At 42.9% G+C, this 27810-nt stretch overlaps 2 protein-coding genes across 4 annotated transcripts in view; one reads left to right on the top strand and one right to left on the bottom strand.

The window, feature by feature from the left end:
• Positions 1 to 4436: 4436 nt before the first annotated feature.
• acox1 (acyl-CoA oxidase 1, palmitoyl) lies at positions 4437 to 21779 on the bottom strand. 3 transcript variants are annotated; one of them, XM_080494323.1, is made up of 14 exons: positions 21541 to 21779; positions 19657 to 19816; positions 15838 to 15998; positions 14879 to 14986; positions 14050 to 14169; positions 13824 to 13939; positions 10991 to 11160; positions 10668 to 10830; positions 10152 to 10342; positions 8622 to 8801; positions 7983 to 8088; positions 7549 to 7692; positions 7213 to 7419; positions 4437 to 6114 (listed from the first exon to the last, which is right to left on the bottom strand). In XM_080494323.1, the coding sequence occupies exons 1-14, from the start codon at positions 21647 to 21649 to the stop codon at positions 6064 to 6066; spliced, it is 1986 nt and encodes a 661-aa protein (XP_080350449.1). In that variant the 5' UTR covers positions 21650 to 21779; the 3' UTR covers positions 4437 to 6063. The 3 variants fall into 3 exon arrangements, with proteins under 3 accessions (XP_080350449.1, XP_080350450.1, XP_080350451.1); XM_080494324.1 differs by lacking the exon at positions 15838 to 15998 and adding an exon at positions 18229 to 18389; XM_080494325.1 differs by lacking the exons at positions 15838 to 15998; positions 19657 to 19816; positions 21541 to 21779 and adding an exon at positions 18229 to 18518.
• A 138-nt stretch (positions 21780 to 21917) lies between these two features.
• ten1 (TEN1 subunit of CST complex) overlaps positions 21918 to 27810 on the top strand; it is a 7417-nt gene continuing 1524 nt past the window's right edge. Inside the window, exons 1-2 of the mRNA XM_080520711.1 lie at positions 21918 to 22051; positions 23948 to 24105. Coding sequence (XP_080376837.1) covers positions 21963 to 22051; positions 23948 to 24105 — 247 coding nt within the window. The 5' untranslated portion in view covers positions 21918 to 21962. The remainder of the gene's footprint in view (positions 22052 to 23947; positions 24106 to 27810) is intronic.

The raw sequence follows: 27810 nt of genomic DNA on the forward strand, positions 1-27810 counted from the left end.
CCCGCTGCCCCCCCCCCACCCCCCCTACAGCCCCCCCACCCCACTCCCCCCGGGGATACAGGCTCGACCACTGTCCTCCGAGCTGAACACTCCTACTCAAATATTCACCCTGATTCTCCGTAGTAAGGATAAATGTCTTAACTTTATACTGCTTTACTGAGGATTGAAGTTTTTAATCGAATCGAATCGAATCGAATCGAATCGAATTTCCCACATGTACATACAAAAATATATATTAATCTTTATGGTGACATGTTAAAAAAACAAAACAAAAAAACACTTCGGATGGCAAAAGAAGTCATGAGACTAATTTGCATTGAGGGAAAATAAAATTAAAAAAAGGGAAGAGAACATGAAAAAAAACATGAACAATTAAAAAAAAGCGAACAAAATGTCGACAAAAAAATATTAGAAATACAAAAAAAAAATGTAAGAAACACAAAAACAATTAAAGCTGCAAGCAGCATTGGACGGGACCTCGAGACTGCCCGTCGGGGGGGTGGCTATGAACGGTTCAAAATATTTGCTTAAATATTAAAAAAAAAAAAAAAATAAATTTTCATGACTTTTATTTTGAAAAAACTGCGTCAAAACCAGCTAATTAGCTAGTGATTTGTGATCGCAGCAACCCCATTAGGCAACCTACCAAATTTCGGCTCAATCAGACAATGTTTGCTCGCATGCTAACAGGCATGCTAAGCCGCAAGCTAGCCAAGCTGCCTGAAAATGTCTGTTGGGTACTCCCCAGATGGCCCCGATCCAGAATCTGGTCTTACTTCAATTCTAGTGTAAAAGACACAGCACTTATGGCACAATAAATGTTTTTCAAAAACTTCCACCGACATGAATTATATGGCCTCAGGCCAGGTCTCCTACGGAGGTCAGTGTGTGACATGAGACTGACCTGGTGGAGTGCCGGGCCTAGGAGGCCCGGCTTTGTCGGCGATGTACGAATGTGTGAATGATGCAGCAATAAAGGTTTATCACAAACTTCCACCGACATGAATTACATGTCTCAGGCCAGGCCTCCAACAAAGGTCAGTGTGGGACGATGGAGTGACCTGGTGGAGTGCAAAAGTTAGAGCGCGTGGGTTGTAGGGCTCGAGTAGACGAACAAATTTCGTATTCGCGACATTTCTCTACGACATTCCTACGGACCGTGGCGGAAGATTGAAATGTTCTAGGTGGCGCTAGAGAGGCATTTTTTGATTTTCATGGAATTTTTTGACATGGTCACCGGCTCTATGCGATTTTTCACGAGCCTGCCAAATTTGGTGACGTAGTTTTCATGTTTAGGGGGTCCAATATGAGCGAAAGCGTAAAAAAAGCAGAAGAATAATAATAATAAGAAAAAACATTTGAAAAACAATATACAATTTCGCCACCAGGTAGTGGCCGCGCCCCCTGAGAGGGTCAGGAGAGTAACCGGATGAGTGTGCGGGCCCTCCTTTGGAGGGCCCGCACACTCATCCGTTAATTCAAAATTAAAAAAAAAATCGTTAATTCAAAAAATGTGAAAAATAAACCAAAACTATGTACGTTTTCAGGTGGTGGATGTTTACACTCGTCACTGAGGTCAAAACTACATTAGTTAGAGATCCACCTGATCTCAAGTCAACCATACACTGGCATATGAATTCAAAATCATTTAGCAAACACGATGTGTTTTCAGTTCAAACTTTTATAGGATTATAGGGATTCATTCCGCGCAGGAGATGCAATTTACATCCACAAGTTCAACCACTTGGAGGGAAAACACTAACATTGTGGGAGGAAGTGAAGATGTGGAGCGTTTGCATGTTTTCTGGATCTGCACAGAGCTGACGCAGGTTTGGAAAAATGTAAACAATATTGCAAAAGCTATTTTGGGATGTGCCTTTCCAAACACTTTCCCTGTGATGAACCTGGAAGAAAATGAAGACTTAAGTCACAAGAGAAGACACATACTTGCTCAAAATCTTAGCAAGCAGGAAAACTACACCCTATAGAGCTGCTTGGTTATGGACAAAATCATAATCACGATTATTTTGGGCAATATTGAAATCATGACTATTTACACGATTATGTCTTTGAATTTGGAACAGCATTTATTGAACATGTTTAAAAAAAGAGTCTCCTGTTAAATACATAAAAATATCTTGTCATGTAGGAGTAAAAAATAAACTGTTGTACAGCACTCAACCTTTGGAAAACAACAAATAAATTAAATACAATAAGAGATAGATATACTTCAATAAATAATTCCAACATAAATACTTTGATAAATTTTTCCAAAATAAAATATTGGAGGTGTAGAGCCTATGAACGAGAGTCGGAGGCAGTGTGTTCAGCAAGGAACTCAAACTTTTTCAAACTTTCTCGTCCATTTCAACACACTTCTTACAAATGCTTTTCTTTTCTCTCATCTCTCCATATGAGCACACACACTGTGGAACAACAAAACTACTTCCTCCCTCCAAAGTAATGTTCCCCACCGCACCACAGTAACTGGGTGAATTATGACCTTTATTTTGTAGAGAGGCGGGGTTTCCGGTCGGTAGTATTTTGGTGTAACAGTGTGTGGTGCTGCGCTCTGAGAGAGAGAGAGAGAGAGAGAGAGACAGAGAGACAGAGAGACAGAGACAGAGACAGAGAGACAGAGAGACAGAGAGAGAGAGAGATAGAGAGAGACAGAGACAGAGACAGAGACAGAGACAGAGACAGAGAGACAGAGAGAGAGAGAGATAGAGAGAGACAGAGACAGAGACAGAGACACAGAGAGAGAGAGACAGAGAGAGAGAGAGAGAGAGAGCGAGAAGAGTTAATGAGAAGTGTGGATTCATGGATGATAAAGTTTGGAGTCCCTAGTTGAACACGACTCCCGTTCATCGGCTCTACAACGTCATCGTTTTTCCTCGATTGTATGAGTTTTGAGATCGTCTGGAGCCAAAATCGTAATCACGATTAAAATTAAAATAATGGAACAGCCCTACTAGAGCCACAAATTGGAGTTAATGTAAATTCTCCAAAGCAAAAACAGTGGCTGGATATTGTACAAGGGACTTATTTGATGGAGAAATTGACTTGTATTATAAGGCTAAATGAGAATACATCCCATAAAAGGTTTAGAAATGCAGTGTGAGGATCGTCTACTGTCCCAGAGTCTTTAAAAGGTCAATAGGTGACCCAATAATGGGGAAGACTGCCGACTCAACATTTGTCCAGATGATCATTATCGACACCCTCCACGAGGACAGGAAGTCATAAAAGCTCTTTGCAAGAGCAGCCGGTTCTTCAGAGTCTGTTTTAAAGCATTTTAATGGAAAGTCCAGTGGGAGAGAAAACTGTGGTCGGAACTAAAAAGAAAAGTCTTTTCAGTAAAGCCAAGTCCATGTTTCAGATAACAGTACATTTTCCATTTCATTTGGAAATTAGGATCCCACATCTTTGATTTCCCAGTGAATGAAGAGGCGGAGTCCGAGCTGCATGAGGTCCAGCGTGAAGTTTCTCGTCAGTGATGGTCGACCAAGAATCGGCATGAATCCAGATTAACAAATGATGGCAAAAAAAACCCCAAAACTATTTCATATATCCATTAAGGAGAATGTTTTTGTCTGTCTTCTTGTTTCAAAATGTGTTCAGGTCACCGGCAGGATCACATACAGGATCATTTTAATCAATCCAAGTTTATAAAAAAATAAGTAAATGACAGATCTAAAATGAGTATCTCAATGTGCTTCACACCATCATGGACCATCAAGAGAAACCTGGTGTCTCTTGTCCAGGGTGACACTGACAGAACAAGATGAATGATTGAACCGTCAACCTTGGAATCCAAACAAAACCTAATTGACCAACCGGCAGTGCCAAAGGTCAGTGTAGAAAGTGTAGAACAGGGGTGTCAAACCAGAAGCGGCCCGCCTGAGGATCTAATCTGGCCGCAATGGGATTTAAATTTTTTTTTAAGTATAAATATGAAAACTGACAGAGGCTGATCTAAATCGGCAAAAATGACATTCAAAACCGCCCTTGGTCAGAATTAACTAATGCAATCTGTGGAGGTCACATGACACAACGCCTTTCACAATAAAGGTGTCCAATTTATATGAAGCGATACTTTAGACGCGTAAACTCAAAATTTTTTCCAGATGACGACAAATTGTTTTAATCCTGAGAAAAAAATCCGATATCCAGATACAGGTGACTGAGGGTTTTTTTTTTGTGTTGTAACTTTAATATGTAAATTTCAGAATAGACTGGCAAATTCTTGCCGTTACAAAAGAATCAAAAGAAGGAAAGACTTTGACATTTGTCCATATCTGCAGTTTAATATGTGATGTTTGACTTGTTGGGCCTCCAGAGGTCAGATCAGGTTGATGTGGCTCCTCAACTGAAATCAGTTTGACACCCCTGGTGTAGAAAGTCACCACAAAGCATACAGTCATTAAGGATTTTTTTTTTTATTAATATATTTCAGATAAAATCATTTTAATTCAGTACTAATCATTACAGCATGTTGAAAAAAATAACCACTCGCGCTTCCGCAGATCAAAGTCCTCATACTCGGATAAGTAAATTGTTATTGTAGAAATCCCACCGCTGGACGACTGGAGGTTTGTCAACGAACATTCTCCAATGGTCAAGTGACGAAGAGAAAACTTCAGGCACATTATTACCCCGCGAGTCATCTGTACCGTTCACAGCAATGCTGCAGATCAAAGAGAATCCCAATGCTTCAGATCAAAGAGAATCCCAACAGCACGAACGTAAAAAGTACACAAATATATTGAAATGAATGAGGCCAATGGAGACGCACCATGAATGTGCTTCCCACTCATGAGCCACACGTGTAGTGGGACAGATTAATGCAATCATTCATTCAAACAATCAAACAACGAGAAAGTTTGATTAAAAGAAAAATTATGACAAATTAAAACCCCCAAACAACTGAATTAGTATCTTTGTGTGTGTGTGCGCGTGGGACAGGACTTTCATTCTGTGGGTGGCGTCTCAGCTGTCTCCTCTTCCAGTCAGCTCCATTGTCATTATTTAGTGGGATAAATAAAGTAAAAACCTGCGACGCCACGTTGAAAACCGTCGTCCCGTCATTCACCTGATCGTGTGATTCGTGAACCGTCAGGCCAACGTGGAGAATTTCTTGATGCCAGCATCAACTGATACGCGCCACAAATGAGTGCCGCTTTATAAAAACTGGAAGAACAAAAGAGCGCAGTGTTTTTGAACATGTTGGTCTTTGTAGTCCGGGGGAAATCGGCCAAAACAGATTTTTTTTTCTTCAAATTATTACGCAACATCCATAATGACATTCTGTTCAGCATTTCAGTCCCGATGGGTTCAGAGAAAGAAATGCTTCAGGCACGCAGAATAAAGTGAACCACGGAGATGATAAAACATTGGGTAAAACGTGATAAAACAGACGACACGTCGATCGACTGCTATTGTGTGCAAGTTCATCGGTTCACATTCATTTTCATTCTCAGATTTGCTCATATTTCCTTCAGTAAAGTCTTCTTCCCACTCTCTGCACTAGATTCTCACTACTCGCTGGAATTCTCATGCTCAAACTGAACGACAAACATCTCGGCTGAACATGTGAATATATCACGTATACAGCAGAGTCGGTCGACCGTGCACACTTTTGTTTCATATACATTAAACGAGGCGTCGTAACGGAAGGCCAAGGAATGTGGAGTCGGTCCAAAATGGAAACAAAATGACTTTCACTGTAAAGAAAGGAACAACAACCCTATAAACAATGACTGATTGAAAGAAAACGCAAATCCAAAACAATTTTGCATTGACGCTGACTGCTCACTCTTTTAAACAATGTTCTCCACCATCACCAAGAAAAACTGCACAACATGGCTTCATGGTCTTAAAGAGGCAGATTGTGATCAGAATGAGTACAAAGGGAAAGACGGGGGGGTCGCTAGCGCTAACGTTCTGGTGACTATAAGCTGATTAAAAGGTAGAAATGATCGTGGCATTGATGTGAGACTGGTGCTGTTAAACGTGTTCCTACGTGAGGAGAGGTGAAAGGTCGCCACAGGGAGGTGACTGCGTTCACAGCTTGGATCGCAGAGGCTTCAAGTACTTGTGGAAGGATTCGTGGACCTGAAGGGGACGGAACAGAGAATAATGGTTAATGCAAAACACCACCATTTTCTTTTTGAAATCATTCTGTCTCATCACATAAATAGTCATATAGTTCACATGGCATCTAAAAAAAAAAAACAACAAAATTTATTTTTTCACAATTGAGGACTCCGGGAGTATTAAAGTCCTAGTGAAATGTAAAACACTACTTTGCAAAAAAACGATAGTTGGGGTTCTACTTCTAAGGTTCCTCCTACTCTGCCCCACCACTGTTGTCGCATAACAAAGTTATTTGAATTTTGAATCTCCAGCCGAGGAAGTCGGGGGAATCCTTCTTCGTGGGCGTGACGTCAAGAGTTGTGCAGATCTCCATCTGTTGTGTTTATATCGGCTTGTTTCCCTCTTAAATATCCAAGTTTTTACAGTGTTTTGAAGTTATAGTCGGCGTTTTATGAGCCTTGACGAAAGATTGAGCCTGGAAGAGACCAGAGGGGAGAAAAGGAGCACGGGCGGCGGGAGCAGCTAGCCGTTAGCGGGAGCCGCTAGCTTGGGTTGCTAGTAGACGATCAAGTAATCTTCGGTGATTCCGTGCAGTGGGAAAAGCTCTTCGACATGATCCAGGAAGTCGTTCTGCCAAAAGTCAGGAGCCTCAAAGCCTCAAAGGTGAAAACTGGCGGCTGCTGAGGAGACGAGGACGAATGGAGGACGAAGCGTCTTCTGCTTCCTCAAACATGTTCCAGACGGGGTCACCGATGGCAGAACCACCTTCTGTGTCTTCTTCATCAATCACTGGGTTTGAAATGACGATGATGATGAAATATGGTTCAATTCAGCCTCTTCGTGGTCAAAACTCTGATCCTCCATAATGTAAACACAACTTGGGCGTGTGCACAACCAGTGACATCACTCTATTATTGTCAGAAGCTCCGCCCAGCAGAGGAAATAGCTGTTTATCGGCTATTTTCTCGCAGATTGCCGTGTTTTAACATTTTACCCTTCGGCTAGTTAGCATAAAAAATGTCCCTAGAAGCGACAAGCAGAGTGTTTTGGAGGTCGGATTTTCATTTCACTAGGACTTTAAGGCACCGGTCCATGAGTGTGGCGACCCCGACTGACCTCGGTGGCGTTAAGAGGCGAGCTGCGAGCCCACTCGAACATGTTTTCATAAACGTTCCCGTCGTATCGTCCCAGGACGGAGTTCAGCGTCTTGTCATTGAAGTCGAAGGCGTCGACCAGAGCCACCGCGTTGGGCCTCAACCCGGACAGCAGCTCCTTGACAGAAGTGGAGATCTGCCTCATCTGAGGAACGCTCAGCAGGCCGGCCTGCCAACGACACAGAGACTCTGCTGTGGGTCTCAAGTCAAATCCACAGACACTGGACAACACTGGACCACAAAGGAATGACGTGAACAGAGCAGGCAAGCAACTGAGGCGGTTCAATTCCCGGCGTACCTGCAGGAAGTCCCCAGAGTTGTTGGTGATGCCGTGCAGAGCGTAGAGCAGAGCCAGCGTGGACAGGACCGAGTGGATCGCCGCGTCGCCAACCTCACCCAGCTTGTCGCTGAAGAGCTTGACCACAACGTAGTGGCAGTGGGCCTGAGGCCAAACGACGACACAAGCAAAAACAAAAACAAAAAAAAAATGGAGTAAATGTGAAGCTGAACAACAGTTTGACTTCTAATGAAGTTAAGGCATCAAGGGTCACAAGGAATCAAAATCAGAAGCCTGTTTTAAAACCATCCGATTCTCCTGCGGTGTATTTAGACGTTACAACTTATGCAACGCCGGCATTTAGAAGTAGTTTGATTTAAAAAAAAAAAAAAAAAAAAAAAAAAAAAAACTGGATTTAGTTTAATTTAAAGTTGAGGAAAAAAAAATGCACTTACATCAGAGGCTCTGACCAGGTCGATGGCGCTGTTGTTCCAGGCTTCCTCCTGGCGCTTCCTACGCTGCAACTCCTGCTGGATGCTCTTTGCTGCCAGCTCCACCAGACTATGAACACACACACACACACGCACACACATCACTACCAGCAAATTGTTGTGAAGCAATTTTTTCCACATTCTCCTCTCGTCTCTTCTCCATTTACTATAAAAGAAGAAACGCTGAAAGGCGTCTCAGAAGGGCAGAAGACGCGACCATGACCGCAGCCCTCCTCTGCCTTCCAGCACTCTGGAAGTCTGAGCCGGCAGGACAAACGCCGCCGCCTTCCAGCAGGCTCGTTGGGACTCTCCACAGCCGACTGCCAAATGCATTTAGATGTGACTAAAGACTCGCAGTATGCAGGGATGTGATGTGATCTCTGGAACAATAATACCAAAACCAAAATATAGCCGGCAGCAACTGATAGCAGATCCTCCGTTACGCTATCAGGGGAGTTAACGTTGACAAGTGAAAGACATCAGACTGAAAACCGACACCCAATGCGGAGACCTGCTCACCATTTGTATAATGGAAACCTAGAAATCAGAAATGAGAACGTAGCTGGGAGTCAAGTTGACTAAATCGCCGCCGTGGTTTCTCACATGGAAGCTCGCAGCTTGTAGATCTCCACCAGGCCGCTCAGGTCGTTGACGTCCGCCACGACGGGCCGGGCGGAGACGGGCTGTGGCTGCACCCTGCGGGCCCCCGTGTCGTTCAGGTACGCCACGGTGCCGCTCAGCCGCTGGCCCGCCTTCGCCTGCTGGTAGCTCTTCACCAGGTACCTGGGCGGGGGGGGGGGGGGGGGGGAGTACCACTTCAGCACCGGGAAACACGTCAGATCACAAAAAGCACCTCTTGCTTAAAACAAACAAACAAACAAACAGTGAAGACCCACGATATTGAAGCCTTAATGTCTGTTAAATGTTTTTACTGAGAAGAAGCATTTACGTCGAACAAGAAAGGTCACAGCTGTGTTCGTCATGTTTATGTGTTAGAAGCTCAATGTGCTGCATTGAGAGCCGTAGTTCCTCAACTGTGTTTTCCTGGAGCTCAAGATCTAAACACACACATGCACACAGATAAACACACACACACACAGATAAACACACACACGAACATCCAGAAGCAAGAGCAGATGCCAGTATGCTTTAGATCAGGGGTGTCAAACATGCGGCCCGGGGGCCAGAAGCGGCCCGCCAGAGGATCTAATCCGGCCGCCATGTGATTTTTATATAATATATATATATAATTTATATAGTATAAATATGAAAAGTGACAGAGGCTGATCTAAAAACACCAGATTGGCAAAAATGACATTGAAAACCGCCCTTGGTCAGAATTTGACTCCCAACATTAAAGCATCTGTGGAGGTCAGATAACGCAACACCTTTCACAATAAAACAATGAGTCCAACTTATGTGAAGTGATACTTTAGACACGTAAACTCAAAATGTGTTTCCAGATGATGACAAATTGTTTTAATCCTGAATAAAAATATGATATCCAGATAAAGGTGACTGAAGGTTTTTGTGTGTGTGTGTTTTGTTTTTTTTGCAGATATAATAGTATCTGATTAACTTTAATATGTATATTTCAGAATAGACTGACAAATCCTTGCAGTTACAAAAGGATCAAAAGAATGAAAGCCTTTGCATTTGTCCGTATCTGCAGTTTAATATATGATGTTTGACTTGTTGGGCCTCCAGAGGTCAGATCAGGTTGATGTGGCTCCTCAACTGAAATCAGTTTGACCCCCCTGGGTTAGACAGTATCCTGGAGACCTTGCCCAGACTGAAAATGACTCAATGACCATAAACCAGACATAATATTAAACCAATAATAAATGCTGACCTTTACAGTCTGGGTGTGACTAATATATAGTGTATTATAGACCTAGAATGTGTTAGTTTCTGCTGGAGGAGGAGTGAGAGAGCGTTTCCTGCCCGTCTGGTACAGAAGTAATGATGTGGGTGTGTTTGCATCAAATATTTGTCCTGATCTGCCACCTGTTCTGTTCAAACGTGGAACACGGAGACGACGTGTAGGAAACCTTCTTAAACATGAATGGCTCTGCCAGTCACACACCATGCCGGCATCCGGGCAAAAGCATCCATTTGCAGCATGAAGAGTACCTGGCAGTCTGCAGCATCATCACGGTGTTTTCTCCCTCATAAGTGCAAGACGGCGTGAAGTTGACGTAGATGTCGGGCAGGGCGCTGCACCGGGAGAAACCGTGGCCGCCGCACGACATGCGGCACACCTCGATGGCGGCGCTGGCCCCCCACGTGGTGAAGGCCTTCAAACCCGCAGTGAGAGCGTGGAGCTGGGCGTTGCAGGACACAGAGAGAGCCACGGATTCATCAGGGCGTGAAACACCTACACTGGTAGAACTGTGCAGGGCCCAACTCTCTGGATAAACTTCCCAAAAAAGGTTTTTGAATGCAGGAGTTGTACTTCGATCCCTACATGTGGGAGTATTTGTACTTTTCAGAGCTCACAAAAGAAAACCGCACTGTTTTTTTCCTGCTTCCACGTTAAACTCAGTCGCCATGCGTCTCTCAAAAGAAGACCGACTCACTGACTATGTAGAGTGTGTGACCCTCCATTTGTCACCCGAGTCCCAGTGGACACATGAAGGGAGTGAATACCTCTGGGAGCTCGCTGAAGTTCCCCTCGCTGATGTCTCCACTGATGCGCTGGTAGGTCTTTGTCATGTACTGGCCGACAAACGTGTAGGCATAGGCTGTGGCCAGGATCGGGAACAGCTTGTACTGCTGCGTCTGGTACTCCAGGATCTGAGGCTCCGGCTGACTATTGAAGAGAAACACACGAAACGAGTCATGATGAGTCCCGGACTTCAGCTGGATGCAGGAAAATGTAAAAAAAAAAAAAAAAAAAAAGAACAACAACAAAATATGATTAGAAAACACTTTCTTGCTGATGTGCCTGTGAAACATTTAGCAGCACTGACCCCGGGCGGATCTCAGACTGGTGACGAACAACACTGTAGCGGACGGCGATGGTGGCGGCCTTGGAGAGCGATCGCCCCGAGTCGGCCACGATGTAGGCCCGGATGAACACCATGGTGCCGTAGGTGAGCTTCGCACTGGGTGGCTTCACGTAGGTTCCATCTGGCTCCACCTAGTGGACACACACACACACACACACACACACCTAAGTCTTCCTAGACCAGGGGTCGGCAACCTTTAATGCTCAAACAGCCATTTGGTCCCGTTTCCCACTGAACTCAACACCCAAAGAGCCACACACATTTTATTTTGACAGTCCCACAGGAAGACCATGCCAGGAGGACACGACACACAAAACCTTCTTCACTGCTGGTTGACAACTTACAACTAATAAACTAAACTACATGAACTAAGCAACAAATACACAATTATTACCAACACTACAAACCTAATATAACCCTCAATAATTACATTTAAAACACCACAAACAGAAAACTCCCATGATGCATTGCAGCTCTCAGCTCCTTTATCGCTCCACATTATTAGAATGGAAGATAAATGTGTGAGATGTGGATTGTTAGAACCACGAGTGTGATGGTGTGTCTTTAATGTCCTGGAGTTGTTGTGTAGTTCACTAGAATGTTCCGTCACTCTCAACAAGTCTGTAATGAACCTCCTGGAACTGTCGGCGCTCCGCAGCGCAGCAGTTTTACTGTGAAAGGAACAGGAAGCTCCCAGCTTCAGACACCAGTTGAGCCGCTGTCATGACCTGCAGCCGCAATTCTACCTTCTTCATCCATTATTGTTGTAATGACGTCACATCGCTGCGTCGGTCACGACCCTACATTGTACCACTCTTTGTAGGGACTGCGCTCTGGGTGGCCTTGCCTCCTTACGTCCCTCCAGGATGAACTGCAGTGGGACGGAGGCTCCAGGAGCCGCAGTGGAGGGACCAAAGAGCCGAGGGTTACCGACCCCTGCTCTAGTGGAAAACCTGACGCTCAAACAAAACCTCTGCTTCAGATCACCACAATGTTGCGTGACGTTTGGGATGAGCGACGCTTGTACGTTCTTGTCGTGCGCCAATGCTGCCTGGCAATAATATTTGCAGTGATACCAAGTGACGTTTCACTTTTAAAGAAATGTCTTGGGAAACATACAAGAACATCTGCCTCTTAATTTTTAAAAAAACTGTGACTAGCTGCTATTTTCATGCTTACGACTGTTTATAATAGAAGAAAAAGAAAGAGGCCTAAAGAGGCTGACGTTTTTGTTGTACTACCAGAACTGCATTTAATGCCCAATGTGTCATTTACGATACAAAAGCAAAAACCTATTTGCAAATAATCTCTTGTCATTTTTTTTCCAGATTTTGTGAAACGGCCTAATAACGTTTCCAGATTCAAGAAATCAGAATTTTCTGATCATTATTTCTGGGGTCAGGCATTACAGGGTTAAATTGGTTGTCGTGTTACAATCGTTTGACAGAAGTCAAAGAAAACTCTTCATTATATCCAAGCGTGATTCAAAACAAGGTTTCATGCAAAGACATTAGGTGAACCTCTTCCTGGTGGTTCCAACCGTTGAGTGATAGGAGTGTTTATTTGAACTGCAACTGGTGCGGCGAGAGTCTAATTCAAATAGCTTCTCACTTGTGACTTCCACTCAGCAACAGGAGTGTCTTACGCCTGAAACATGGAGGGAACCTATTCAACATTCAAATGAGCGAATAAGTTAAATTAAATTGTGAGGTTCAACTAAATCATGGCGGAACTGTTGACGTATATTTGACGCTTGTATGAGAGCTATCACCTGATAATGATGAAGATTTCATTTTCTTATTCAAGTCATGAAAAATCTGTTGCACGTTACACGCCTTAAAAACTTAAGTACGCTGTTTGTTAACATTTTATAATCTGAAGTTCATGACAGCGTGGATGCAACGTTACCGGGACTGAAATGAAAGTCTCCCTTCTTTTTATCCCCCGCCGTGGCTGAGAGGCCCCGAAGGGGGATCTTGAAACAGTCTCCGTACGTTCGAACGTTTCTACCTATATCTCGGCAACCCCTGGGCCCACAGTGACCAAACTTCACATGTGGATACATCTCAGAGGGGGAAGGGATACTATGGTGACCTTGACCTAATTTGCATATTAAGTAGGTCACAGGGTCACGAAGTGCTTAAAAACACATTTTGGGCTGTGGAGGCCTAGGTTTTTGAGCTAGGGCTCTGAAATTGTATACACACATGATACACACTCCAGGGATAACCTCCAGTACACCAAGTGACCCGACCTTGACCTTGAAGATTGGTAGGGTCTGAAGTTTGCTCGTCATGGTTGCACAATACATGTATTTTCATATAAACAGTTCGCCTCATTTCTCAGCAGTTCCTGGGCCCACAGTGACCAAACTTCACACATGGACACTCCACCTGGGGAGAAGGGGCACCATGGTGACCAGGACCTAATTTGCATATCAGGTCACAGGGTCACTAAGTGCATAAAAACACCTTTTGGGCTCTGGAGACGTATTTTGACATAGCCTATGAAGAAGACCTTTCAGATTCTACATGATTATCTACTAGGACCCATGGAACACCCTCTAGTGTACCAAGTGTGCTGCCTTAGAGCTGGCTTTGTGAGAAAATACAAAGCCCTCCGGCGGGGGATTAGCCGAGCAACGGCCTTCTTGTTCTGTCTGAAACAGAAAGCAGCACCAAAAATGTGCATTGTGATAATAACAGAGGGAGGAACGGCTGCCTAAAGTCTTCTGCGGCGAGTCACTCGGGGTAGTTTTGAATCACATAATGTGCATCACATAACATAATATCACCTTGGAATACTTCATCAACATGTTCTCCCGTGGTATTCGCACGTGCTCCAGTTTCAGGAAGCCATTGTCGACTTCCTGAAAGCCAAATTTGGGGCCGATGTCTCCGACCACGACGCCTGAAAGACGCAGAGAAAAGAGAACAACGTGGAGTGGAAGACAAAACAGACAAGAACATGGAGGAGGAGCCGCAGACCACAACCCCACACTCAGGGAGGAGGTGTCAGACCTGGCAGAGGCTGGTGTGTGTCCATGTCCCTGAGGGGGACGATGAACGCGTGCAGGCCGTGACACGTCCCGAGAGTGTGAAGCTGCGCTAGAACGATGGCGTGGTTTGACGTCTTTCCAACTGAAGGGAGGAAAAGAGAAGAGGGCGGCGAGTTTATCATGAATGTCACGGAGGAAACTATTCACTTCAGCTCCTTATACCCCTCATGAACCAAACTGCCACTTTGAGTGAGTGAGTGAGTGAGTGAGTGAGTGAGTGAGTGAGTGAGTGAGCTAGCGCAGTGTTTTTCAATCACTGTGCCGCGGCACACTGATGTTCCGCGAGATCTAGTCAGGTGAGCCATGAGAAATTATCCAATTTCACATTTTTTTTCTATAAAAACATCATGTATAAATACTCTCCGCCAATAGATGGCAGCACAGAACTTTGCCGGTGAAATTGAAACTGAAAGACGTCAGTGTGGTTAATCTCCACCTCCTGCTACCATCTTGTATCAAAGTACTGTGTCAGTGACAGTGATGGAGAAGTTTTTGAAAAGGAAGAATGTGAACCAGGATCTCAGCTCTTCATCCATCAGGTCCAGGTTTCACACTGAGGGAGTCACTATTAAAAAAAGACATTGGGAAATACTTTTTTTCTGTATTTACTTGATTCCTGTTGATAAAACTTTGATGAAAATGACTTTATATTGTTAATAGAGGCTACAGAGTTTCAGGTGGTGGTGTGCCTCCAGATTCTTCCAAAGAAAAAAGTGTGCCTTGGCTCAAAAAGTTTGAAAAGCACTGATCTCGTGGACACGGTGGAGACGCCAGAGTGGAGATGAACTCACGTCCTCCAGGCCACCACTTGATGGAGCTGACGGTGGGACTGTTCATCACAAACTCCTGTGTGTCCGGGTCGTAGGTGGCCGTGGTCTCCAGCCCCCGGAGGTGAGTGCCTAGAGGGACACGTCACACCAAATCCCACCAAACACACACATACACACACACAACGTGAAAAACAAAAAACAAACAAACCTCCTCGCCGCACATGTTGAACACAAAACTAAGCAAACAACATGAACAGACATGGAATGATTATCAAGGATGTAATAATGTGTCTAGTCGTATATGAAGAACAATCAATGAGGCAGTTCACAACACATATTTTGCCCTTGAGAGTTTAAATTGTATATAAACTTGCAGGTGTTTGACAGATCTGGACATGCACATTCAAGACACTTATTTTGATGCAACTTGTTGTGCTAGTCTACATGCAAAGACAGATCCCGACCTAAAGACGGTTAGTGAAGACAAGACAACATTAAAAAAAACAAGGAAATGGAGGACAGGCTTGTCTAAAAGTCTCTCTAGAATGACTTAGTGGTGGTGTGAGTATTCTACGACGAGTCAGACGGTTGACAGTTCATGTAAAGACTGGCTTTACTTTGCTACATCTTGTTGTTTTTTCATGGACAAACACAGAAATCAAATGTTTTGTCTTTTCAACACTAACAGCGGCGCCCACACACAGTGTTTAAAACTAGAACAAGACATAATATGATTGAATTTTGAGTATTATGATTAATTTATGAACATTCGCTCGTCACTTTCTCTGTTCGACTGAACTCTACGAGAAAGAGTGTAAAAACAAGCTGCTGGTTAAGAGTCGTGTTAATGAGGGTTTAGTGTTTAAACACGTCATTTCAAGATAAAACTACTGAACATTCTTTGTCCTCGCGTGTCCTATGAGACGTTAGAGAAGCGACGGCTGTCATTTGAGAGTTGTGGGCAGCCCTGCTGAGTTTACCGTGGCCCATCTCAGTTTGAGCGTAGGTGCCGATGATCTCAAAGTTCCAGGCGGGCATGAAGTAACGGTCCATTTGCTCTGGCGTGGCCTGGTTGAGGAGTGTGGGCAGGAACATCCCTAGGTGGAGGTCCAGGGGCACGGGCTTGTCGCGTTGCACACATCTTGGCCGTGCAAGGTCGCGGCACAGAGAGGAGAAACAAAAATGGAGGGGGGGGGGATAATAATGCAAGGAGGGAATTTTTTTTGGGGGGGTGGGGAGGATTGAAGTAATTGTATGAAGTTACAGACAATGGCGACCCAGAGGGGTGTGAGTCGTTGAAGTCAGGGAGGTGATAGAAATGAGTCGTGGCGGAAAGTGGTGAAGACGGAACAAGAGACAAATCGTAACAGCCTGTGAGTATTGCATGCATTCCGATATGACAGGTTTACAATTGATCTTTGCAGAATGGTTGTGGAGCCGGCGCAGGCATGCCGACTAGAAGGTTCATCCAAGACACGGAGACCAAGAGGTGAGGCCTTGTGGCTGCTCTTCTTACTGCCTCCGGTTGTTCTTTAAGCAAAATGCTCACCAAAAAAACCAAACTGTTAAGTTAAAAAAAATAAAAGCATTCTGGTGAAATTAGTCAAGCTCGTATTTAACTTATTTTACAGTATCCACATGATAATACAAGTCAGAAAAACCTCACAGACGTAAACCATCTAAAGCAGGGGTGTCAAACATGCGGCCCGGGGGCCAGAACCGGCCCACCAGACCATCTTATCCATCGTCATGTGATTTTGAAATGTAAAAATGAAAACTGACAGAGGCTGATCTAAAAACACCAGATTAGCAAAAATGACATTGAAAACCGCCCTTGGTCAGAATTTGACTCCCAACATTAAAGCATCTGTGGAGGTCAGATAATGCAACACCTTTCACAATAAAACAATGAGTCCAACTTATGTGAAGTGATACTTTAGACACGTAAACTCAAAACAACTTCCAGATGATGAGAATTTTTTTAAATCCTGAATAAAAATACGATTTCCAGATACTGAGGGTTTTTTTTTGCAAATATAATAGTATCTGATTTCCTTTAATATGTATATTTCAGAATAGACTGGCAAATTCTTGCAGTTACAAAAGAATCAAAAGAAGGAAAGACTTTGCATTTGTCCATATCTGCAGTTTAACATGTGATGTTTGACTTGTTGGGCCTCCAGAGGTCAGATCAGGTTGATGTGGCTCCTCAACTGAAATCAGTTTGACTCCCTGCTCTAAACAGTAAAACTGAGTCCTGGCACACAAAAACCAAAACAAACCATAAAGTCTCTCTCTCAAGTCAGGTAGGGAAGATCAGACTCCAGATGCAGGCTGTACTTTTAGTTACAGTACTCGTGTTTGGTTCAGCTGCATGAGAGGGAACAAGAGTTCTAATGGCCTCCAGGTATTTCTGTTTGTGACAAGAGACGAGGATCTTCTCTACAATTAACTGAGCTCCATGCATACCTGCAATCATCTCCCCCCCCCCTCTCTCTCCCTCCCTCACTCACTCCATTCATTAGAGACGTCTGGAGCACAGTATTGGGAAGCAGCCGCTCCATCGCAGTACGTTCAGCCTTCTGGCGCCTCGACATTAAACATCTTCTTCTTCTCCTTTAACTTACTGAAACATGTTTTGACTCTTGAGGATCCAGTTTATTCTCAACAGGTACTTCAATTCGGACTGTTAAAGGTTCTACCTGCTCTGAACTGAAGCAGGGCCAACAGGCTATAGGAAGGAACAGGAAGTCATGACATTTGATGACTTGTTTGGTGACTTCTGGTTCACAATCCAGCGTCACTGCTTCACCACATGTGGTCTCCCAAGAGGCCAACAGCCAAATCAGAGGAGATCATTCATATAATACTACTGATCAACGTTAATTATGAATCAGATTCATCAACTTTGAAGGATCAGGAGGAATCAACACAATGGAATCACAATAAACACAAGCCCTGTGAGGATCATGATAGAAGGAGGGACAACAGAGGGGAAGTGGTAAAACTAACGTGGGAATACGTATTAATCGAGGACATTCCTCATCTAGAAGTGTGGGGCAAACTACAGGGATTTTACTAAATGGACAAAGTTGCGTGTTATTGACCTACAAATAGGAAAACCCCGTTGTTAGAAGACACAGTAATTTCTGGACTATATGGATCTGTCAAACACATACAAGGAATCTCCAGGGGCACACATGATATGTAGTCGTTTGTTGTTTTATTTTTTAAACCTGGAGGATTTTCATTTCGTTCTGCCTGCAATATTATTTTTGTTCACTAAAAAAAAACACTCATTTGTGCTAAATGTGCAGAGGCTCTGAATCAACAGTCTAGAGAATGGGCTGGAGGCGAAGCCCGGGACTGACCGTGACCCATCTCAGTCTGGGCGTACGTGCCCAACACGTGGAAAGACTCCGCCAGAGGCAGCCATTTCCGGAGCTGCTGAGCGTCACACTGGTGCAGCAGGGTGGGCAGGAACATGGCAAAATGAAGCCCCAAAGCCTCCTGGTGGTTGCTCTTAACCATACTGAGTGAAGGGAAGTTGTGGGACAGACAACTGAGATACGACAAATAATGACAAAGAAATACGTTTTTCTTTTTTTCTGTTTCTTGGTTTGCTTCTTATGTTACTGAAACGCCGCAACGAAAAAGTTATTCGAAATCAAAACTACCACTGAAGCAGAACAGGAACCTCACCCATCCATTCCATAATGTCTCCAGTGAGTTCTGGGCCGACCTCAGGGAATCTTGCCAGGTGGACATGCAGAGCAAACCTCTGATGGAAAGCGACTCGGGTGACATCCCAACCAGCAACTACGTCACTAAAACACACCAACACTCCCTTTTTCTTCTCCGTTAATAAAGAACGTGTCCTTTTCCATCGTCACCCATCTTCGCTGGTGTGGAATTGTCCAGTCTTTCTCCGTAAGAGCGTCTTGAAAGGACGGTGCTGTATTTGGCACTATATAAATAAAACTTAAAGGTATAGTAGAGGATTTTCTTCTTCCGGGTGGATCATCAAAATAACCGGTCCTCCCAATTGTCAATCATTCTGGTGATATATGACGTAAGCCCGTCGTACGTGCCCGTCCCTGCGCGCAGCTCACTCCACACGGTTCTCATCATGCCGGACATTTTTACACAGTTTCACCCCCTCTGGTGCAAATCTTCTTGTAAAGTGAGCTTATGTGAGCGATGCCGACTTGTGACTTGTAAACAGAGCGTGCACGAGGAGAACTGGGCTCGTGCACGTCTCTCGCACGAGTTTTAGTAGGCGTTCCGTCTCGGGAGCAGGTACAGAGTTGCGCATGCGCATTTTTTTTTTCAAAAGGTGGAGAGGGCGGTTCTTTCCTAAAATTCGGGAAAATCCTCCTGTATACCTTCAACTGACGTGAACTGAATTGTTAATTTCTAACCAAAGGACAGCAGGATTACGTATTAAAGCGTTCACTGCGAACTCGGGCGCCCTCTTTATCTGACATGAACTTTGCTCCAAGTCACTGTTCCACCAACACACAACATGCCGGAGTCCATTTGGATTTTTATACAGACGACTTGCTTATTGAAGCAAAATACGGTGCTGGTTAAACAGCAAAACAAGCTAACACAGTCTGATATAGCTCATGACTGTTAAACTCAAAAGCTTTGATAGTTTGCTTCATCTCAAAAGAATCTCCTGTTGTGGAGTCAATAACACCTGAAGGCACCGGTTTGTTATGCAATTACTGCAGGGGATCCACTGTTCGCTTTTCATTTTCCTTCATTGTTTTTTTTTTTTTTTAAAGAAAACGTACCTCTTGTAGTACATGATGTCATCTGGGTCAGCGATGCCATACTCTCTCATCTTCTGAATCATAAGGGCACTTTTTCTGACGGCCTGGTCGTAGCGCTCACTGGAGGACAGGAAGTTTGGGTCCACCTCGTCAAAGTCGGGGTTGCTGAAAACCATGGACTCTGCAGCAGACGGTGGAAATGTCATCAGAAACGTACCGACACAGGCCAACATCACACTTTATTATACCCCCCTCTCCCCCCCAAAAAAGTAAACACCATCAACGTATTCGAGGTCAGAGTCACGCTACTTAGCATGATTTAATCCAATGCAGTTTGCCGTGAAGTTATTCAGTGAAGGGTTTAGTGAACTTCGTTCCGCGGGGGGAAACGAGTGCCAATGGAAAACTTCTGAACAACTGAAGGGAGAACAACTGAAGGGAGAACATTTTGAGGACGTAATGTGGAACTTTCTGAGAAATGTTAATAATTCAAGTGCATCTAGTCGTCGTCTGGACCGTCCAAGACTGTGACAAGATTTAAGGCTACGTGTCAAATACACAGAAGGCCTCCTGACGCTCAGCTCCAGCCAGCAAAATGACAATGCAAAGGGCAAACATTACAAAGACATGCGGCGTAAACTAGCTACCTTATTGGTTACCAAAGTGTAATTAGAATCAAAATGAAGTTGAGAAACCCAGCGTCCTGTCAATGGACATGATTAGAAGGTTGTAAAGCAAATCTTTTACTGCTACGATATGGTTTAAACATCAGAAAGAATGTGTAACATTATCAGTACATTTTACAATGTATTGGTTTGTATGAGCCCCATGCTATCAGGACATCATTTCCATTTGCTGATATACGGTTTGATATTAATTCTGAGGATATGACTGAATTGAACATATCACTGGGCTGATAAACTGACGCTGAATCATCTGCCTTAATCTCAATTTGTATTGCTTGTGTCACCACATTGCTCTTTAAATGTGTTGTCAATCTGTTAAAAAAAATACTTATTAGTTTTCTCAACTCATGTGAAGTCCTTTGGGTTTTGTGAGTGAATGGTGTTATACAACTAAAGATGATCATAATCAAATGAATAGATCTAAGTTGAGGATATTTGTATGTGGTCCAGCTATCCAATCCTGCTCAGGTGGACTAAAAATATATTATTACTTAAGAGAAAACAATATAATAACACCTGATTTATACATTCAAGTAAAGTTAAGTTGTTATTTTGACCTGACTATGGTCTGCTTCTGAAAGTGGGCAAAGCAATACTAAATAAATACATCCATATGGTTACAAAGGAAGAAAAGGAAAACACGGTTTGAGTTATCTGTATTTGTAATTGATTATAGCTGTATATTTAGATAGAGTGCATCAATGTATACGTAGGGTAAATAATCCTACTCACACTACACATGCATACAAAGAACATTAAAGAAAAAACAGTGGCGCACAATCAAACTGTCTGCATCCTGAGATGAACCTGAATAAAATCCTAGTCTTCAGCCTGCATGTCGATGTTTTCCTTCCCATGGCTGAAGTATAGTCGGTCTCCATCTCCCAGCCACCTGTAATTCTGTTTACTATGTCTGGATGTGCAGCTGCAAACCAGTTCGTTGGTGAATCCCACCAAAGCCGAAATGATCTTTAATACACCCTTGAGCGATTTAAAGCATCACGTTTAAAAAAAACTGTGATTTAAAATGACAATATGTGCAATTACTTTCTAAATCTAGCTAAAAAGTGAACGGACCTCTGGACCCTGAACGTCGCTCGGCAGACATTTATATAACAGCTGAGATGGAACTGATGTCTGATATTAAAAACATGTTTTACAGTAATTGTGAACCGTAATGCTCGCAAGGAGACGAACATGTTAAAAAAAAACATCTCACCGATTTCTCGTCTTCTTTCAGTCTTTTCTTGACCCCCGTCCAAAATATAGGTGAGTTTGTCGACGTCAAATGTGGCGCTTGCTCGCTCTTTTAAAATGTCCGGATTCATGGCTGCGAATCAGACTGAGAACCGCGTCGAGGAGGAGAGAAACGAATCAAACATGCAAGAAGAAGAAGCCTGTGTGCGAAGTTAGTCCACACTCAGCTGAAAAAGTTGTGTCTTCGGGGGCATTTGGCTGCTCGGGCCTCCGGTAAATAAAGGCGGAGGGGGAGGAGGGGGGCGGAGCCTCACGAGGCACTGTGGCGCGTCACGTGACCCGGAAACAAAGCAGGCTTACTTCCGCCATGCTGTATTTACAAGCGCATCCAGCCTTCCCAGTCTGACCAGCCTCCGCTCTCACTGTGTCCCGTCCCGCGCTGCGATGCTGCCCTCCGCTGCAGTTTTCCATTTCCCCTGGGAGTTAACCTCCGGAGGCGTGTCGGACGGACAGTCGCTGAGGACGTTTGGCAGGTGGGTTTTCATATTACAACTAACATGTTGGACACACACGTTTACATCCCCGAAGAAGAGAAGACCCCGTCCACAAACCAGACCAACAAATAATAAATCCAAGAAATGTAGCCCCAAACATACATAAACACAGGCAAAAGCACTTTGAGATTTTTAAAAGAATAGTGCATTACAAATAAAATGTATTGTTATTGTTATTGTTATAAGTATCCAAGAACATAAATGATCTGAAAGTGATGCGAAATGAACACAAAACAACTGAAAGAGACACTGAACATGACTACAGATGAACACAGACATCAAATAAGGTGAGGTGAACACGAAAAGGCAGGATTATCATTTATCTGGCTTCAAAGTCTTGACAAAAGGTAAAGAAAAACAAAAGAAAGAAATTCAAACAGACAGAAATGACTGCTAATGTGCACACATTTGATATCAAGAAATGTCAAATAAACAGCGAGAGTGAAACGACTGAAAAGAGACAATATATATAAGTATAGTTAATATACATTAGCAGACCAAAGAAGAATTGGGGGGGGGGGAAAACTCAGCAAAAAGACAATAAATGGCTACAGAACAAACTACAGCAGGTTTCTCAAATCAACTGCAGTTATCAATCACGTGAGGCAAAGAACTATGAAACGGCAATAAAAGGATGGGAAATAGAGAATAGAATCTCAAACCCATTGGGTGAGACAAACAAAGACTAATCAACTACATCCAGGATTCACGTGGGAAAAAGAACGACAACAAATAATGCAAATACTAAATAAACTCAAACGTGCTGCCAAGTCAGACAACATTAAAAGCTTGCACATTTGTCAACAAAGTAACCGTAAAGACAGAACTGCATTTGTACACAAAATCATCTTAAGAAATTTTAAATACACACACCAGGACAGAAACAACGGCAAAAACTCAAAAGGAGGTGCAAACATAACACAAATAGATGCAGAACAACTGGACAGACAAAGAAAAACATGCAAACTGACATCTTACGACTGAAAACAAACAAAAAGGGCACAGTGAGTTTGAATATGAACACAGAAAGATTCAACTGCAAAAATGCATAAAAAGGGGTCTTGCAAAGTAAAAATGCTCACAAAAGAAGGGAATATATTATATATTTAATTAAAAAAAAAAGAATTCAAAACAAACTTCTATCCACATTACTGCAGCCCTGTTATCCCTTTTTTCCGCCAGGCACTAAGACAACTAACTTGTTGACGTTTTCTGAGAGGAGAGCATTTATTTATTTATTTATCTATTTATTTCAGGCAGAAGTATTCCGCAGTGGAGCACAAGGGAGCCAAAGTCGTCACATGGTCCGTGACGCGTCATATCAGCACACGTTTAACATAAAAACAAAGCAAGCTCCAATTTTGCCTGAACGCAAAGAAGGAAACTTATTTAATCCGACCCCCATGTTCAATAAATACTCTGCACAATGAGCCTCACTGTTGCATTTTCCCACAAACTATGCACTCAAAACTGATTTGGCAATCATCCATACAACAATATTGAATAAAACCAATAAAACAAACCAGCAATCTTGATGAACAATATACCAACAAGGGTAAGGAAACAAAGGCAATGGGGTATTTTAAGCTGAAGGTGCTTCGTTGAAAAGAAAACTCCCTCCTGCAGAGTGTGCATAATACTTTATGTCAGTTTATTGTTCCATCTTGGGGGGTTTTGTGCTCAAAGTTCTCATGGAGAGGGGCAAAGTGCTTGTTTAGTGTCTTTCTTAAAAAGATTTCATGATGATGGATTCGTTTGTGTTGACGCTTTTATTTTGACAGCCCTAAGACCAACGTGTGAGACTTTACTATCTCGGTTGACGTGTACACTCAAAGCTCCTTCTATCTGTGTGTGCCGGCCGGCTGCATCCTCCAGACTGGTGGCCTATCAGCCCGAGGAGTCGATGGCCACGCTGCTGACTCAGCATGCTTCCCAGGAGCACCGTGTCCTTGTGCACACGTCGTTGGTGGAACCATTCAACCCAATCCTCGGGGCCCAGTACGTAGTTCTGGGTGAGACGGACAATATCGAGGGTAAGAGTAGCGTTTCCTGTTATCTCTCGCTATTGGGAAGTGCAGTAAAAGTTTCATTTTGCTGCCTGTCTGTCACCAGATGTACAAACCGGAGCCACAGCTGCAACACTTCATGTGTCTTTTTAGTTAGTTACTATTTATTTCAGTTTCATTCATACAAAAGCAGCAAACAAGAACTTTGTTGCAAAAACAATGACCAGTCCAGCAACTGAAGAAGGAATGGGTTGAAGCCTGCGGCTTCTTTGGCCGATCCTGTACCGTCAGAGGATCACAAACAAACACCAGTAATCAAATACAAAACTGAATGACCCATTAAAATTGGAAATCACTTTTTAGGAGAATAAGTCAATACAAAATTTTACAATTCACAGCGTAACCTTTAATTATTTTACATCTTAAACTCTTGTTGAAAACATGCAGAGTGTTTACTGGAACCCAAACAGCCAAGAAATTCTTCATAACAACTTGAGTTTTAAGAACTTTGGAAACAATCGTGGAATATTGGCTCCAAACGTTGTTGAGTCTTGGGCACAAAAAGAACCTGTGAGTCAGGTTACAAGGGCTTCTTTCACATTGATCCACGATCTGTGGGGAGAGTTCAGATAGACGCACGAATCTCTAATAACACTTTCTTCCACTGTTGGTCACAAATGTTGTATACTTGACTCCTTTTCCCATGATTTTCTAATTGTATCTGTTGATTGTCCGTCCATCGAGAGTCTTAAAACACCTTTGTGGCAGAAACAATGGAATACATTGAAATAGAAAAAGACACCAGGGTAAAACGTTCATTTTAATTGTATGTATCCGAGCCAAAAGAGATGAGGGAAAGTCTACTTTAATTTGATTCATCAGTGGGATGGAACTAGCTGTGTATAAGAAAGGTAAAGTGCAGGTGATGTTGATTCCTAAATATTTAAATCCGGAAGGGCTAAGTTTGAATGGGATGTCTGTCTGGATGAAGGCAGCTAACATCTGCTGGGTCACGTTCACTTTTAAGTAGATTAATGCTGTATCCTGAGAGTAAACTGAATTTTTCCAAAAACAATATAATTGAGGGAACACTAAGACTCGGATCAGAAATGTATAAAAGCAAATCATCTGCATAAAGGGACAATTTAAGGTTCATACCAAAACGAGAGATTCCTTGAAACTTGAGTGCGTGACTGTAAGGATATGGTAAGGATATGGTAAGGATATGGTAAGGATATGGTAAGGATATGGTAAGGATATGGATAGCCAGAGCAAAAAGGAGGGGTGGTGATGGACAGCCCTGTCGAGTGCCTCGGGACAGAGCAAAATAACTGGGCCAACTGAAAATTCAGATTCATATAAAGATGAGTAATACTTTTTAAAAATGTAATTTATAGCTATCGGGTCAGAAACCAACTCGCTTGTTGTGTCTTTAACTTGAGTAATCAGTCGAGATGCTACTTGAGGTTTTAGCCGGTGGCCAGTAGCCTCCTGGGTTTATCACCAGGCCAACGGGAAAAGAGTTTCTCAGCTTCAGCTGTTGAAAGCAAATCTAACTCTGTTTGTAAAGCTCGTCGTTTTTTTTGTGCAGATTTGGGGAAGAGTCAGTTACAATTTGTATATCGATGTCATTAATGTTTGTCATCAATTCTTTAAGCTTTGCTCTTCGACCTTTATTTAAATGGGCTGAAAAAGAAATAATTTGCCCGTGTAAATGGGCTTTCAGAGATTCCCACAGCAATGCTTATGAAACAGCGTCGGCCTTGTTTATTGATATACATTCACCCATATTTGATTCAATAAAATCTTTAAATGCCCTGTCTGATATCAATAAAGGGTTAAACCTCCAGGGGGAAGAAAAACAGGGCTGACTTTGCAGTTTAGTATCAATGCTAAGTGGTGCATGATCTCATATAGCAATCGGATGATATTCAGATGTTTCCACTTCAGAAATAAGGGAGCCACCATAAAAGAAGCAGTCAATCCTTGAAAAAGAGCAGTGGACCCCAGAGTAGAAGGAATATGCTTTCATGTTTGGATTATAGAACCTCAAATCCATTCTGCAACATGAAATTTGAAATGGATTTAGCCATAGAAGGCTGGGTCACAGTCTCAAGGCTGTTTTATGCTTGATGCACGGGCGTGACTAACCCTAACCCTAACACTAACCCGAACCCCCCAAACAACAGAAACGGCAGTGCAAACTCCTAAACGCAGCAATCCAAAACACAAAGGCTCCCGACTGTAACAAGAAGCTCCCAAACAAAGGAGGTCCTGCAGAGGAGTTGACTGACACTGTTTGGCACTGGTACTGAATAAGAACAATCAAAACAAAACAAATGTAGCATTTCCACCAAAAATACATTAACATTGTCAATATACTACTATCAGGATAGTAGTAATTTAAACACGTAAATCAATCAATAATTAAATAAAATAAATACGCTTGCAATAAAGTGAGAAAAAATAATAATAATAATAAAAAAAGTCAATACGTTTTTGCAAACTTGGTCAACACATGTCAAGCTCAGGGAGTGAAACAGATGTGGGATGTGTGTGAGCAAGACCGCCTTGTGCTGAGCTGACCTCCTTGCCCCCCCCCCCGCTGAAATCCTCAGATAACAACTAAACTGAAGGTCGGGTGAAACGTAATATAGGCAACAAGCACCTTCTGAATAGATTTTATGGACACACACACACACACACACACACACAGTTTTTTGGGACATTGTCCACATTGTTCCACCGTTCCTTGTGGGTTTCCATAGTTGATGTTGCACGTTGGCTCAAACCTGGCTGAGCCTCATTTACTTTTTATTTTGGGATTGTTTATATTCATTTTATCCCTTGAGGACAATCACAGCAATAAAGTTGCACTTTTGACAATATATGTGATGATTGAGAACAAAAATAGAATCAAAACTCCAGTTTTTTTCTTTAAAAGTATTATTGATTTTTTTATTTTTTTAAACCAAATGGTGCAGTCCTCAGCTGTATAGTTAGTCCCCCCCTGTTTTGTCTTCACACCCCAGCCACATGAACATGGTCAGACATACGCTCACAATGTTTTCATTCCAGTCCTGAGAAAAGGAATTGACTCTTTGGCCTTTTGGCCCTGAATTGGTGTCTGACTTCAAAAGGTTTTGGAACTGTGAGGACCACTTGAAACCGAATGGCGTTCATCTAAATGTTTATTCTATTACAATTGTCCAGAGGGTCTGTAAAACATCTCATAACTTAAAAAAAAAAAACCACAAACGTAAAATAAACAAAGTGAATGTACACACACTCCGAGCACAATCAAAAGCTCTGTCTTCTTCACCAGCAGCCTGTGCTTTAGCTTTACTCAGTACTATGAGCCACCAAGTGGCGGGTTGAGGTATTACATGTAACTCAAAACAAACAGTTCGTTTCTCCATTATAACCACATTCTGGTCTGAAGTCAGACTCTAAAACTCTTTGGGGCAACATTGACAGTTTAGATAATGGTTTGTAGTTAAACACAAGTAACTTTGCTTCAAGTTTAAATTTTTCTATCAAAAGGGGCAAAATGTCATTCAAAGGAACAAAAGAAAGATTCCAGGTCCTATTCTGTCAAGAAACACGCCTCACATTAACTGATCATTTCAAATTCATGCAACTTCCATTGTATATAAGAAATGAAGGATACAGAGGATTGGATCATCCTTCTTTAAGCTGGACAAAATCAGGTGCGCATAAAATGGTTCACTT

The sequence above is a fragment of the Blennius ocellaris genome, assembly GCF_963422515.1.
Source record: "Blennius ocellaris genome assembly, chromosome: 3".
Classification (NCBI taxonomy): domain Eukaryota; kingdom Metazoa; phylum Chordata; class Actinopteri; order Blenniiformes; family Blenniidae; genus Blennius; species Blennius ocellaris.

Bases quoted from the DNA above. Each gene is read 5' to 3' on its own strand.
- acox1 (XM_080494323.1), bottom strand. From the start codon at position 21,649: ATGAATCCGGACATTTTAAAAGAGCGAGCAAGCGCCACATTTGACGTC. The intron at 11,161-13,823 runs GTGATATTATGT...TGTGTCCACTAG, and splicing joins TGTTGATGAAGTATTCCAAG to GTGGAGCCAGATGGAACCTA. The intron at 8,089-8,621 runs GTGAGAAACCAC...GTGTGTTCATAG, and splicing joins TACAAGCTGCGAGCTTCCAT to TCTGGTGGAGCTGGCAGCAA.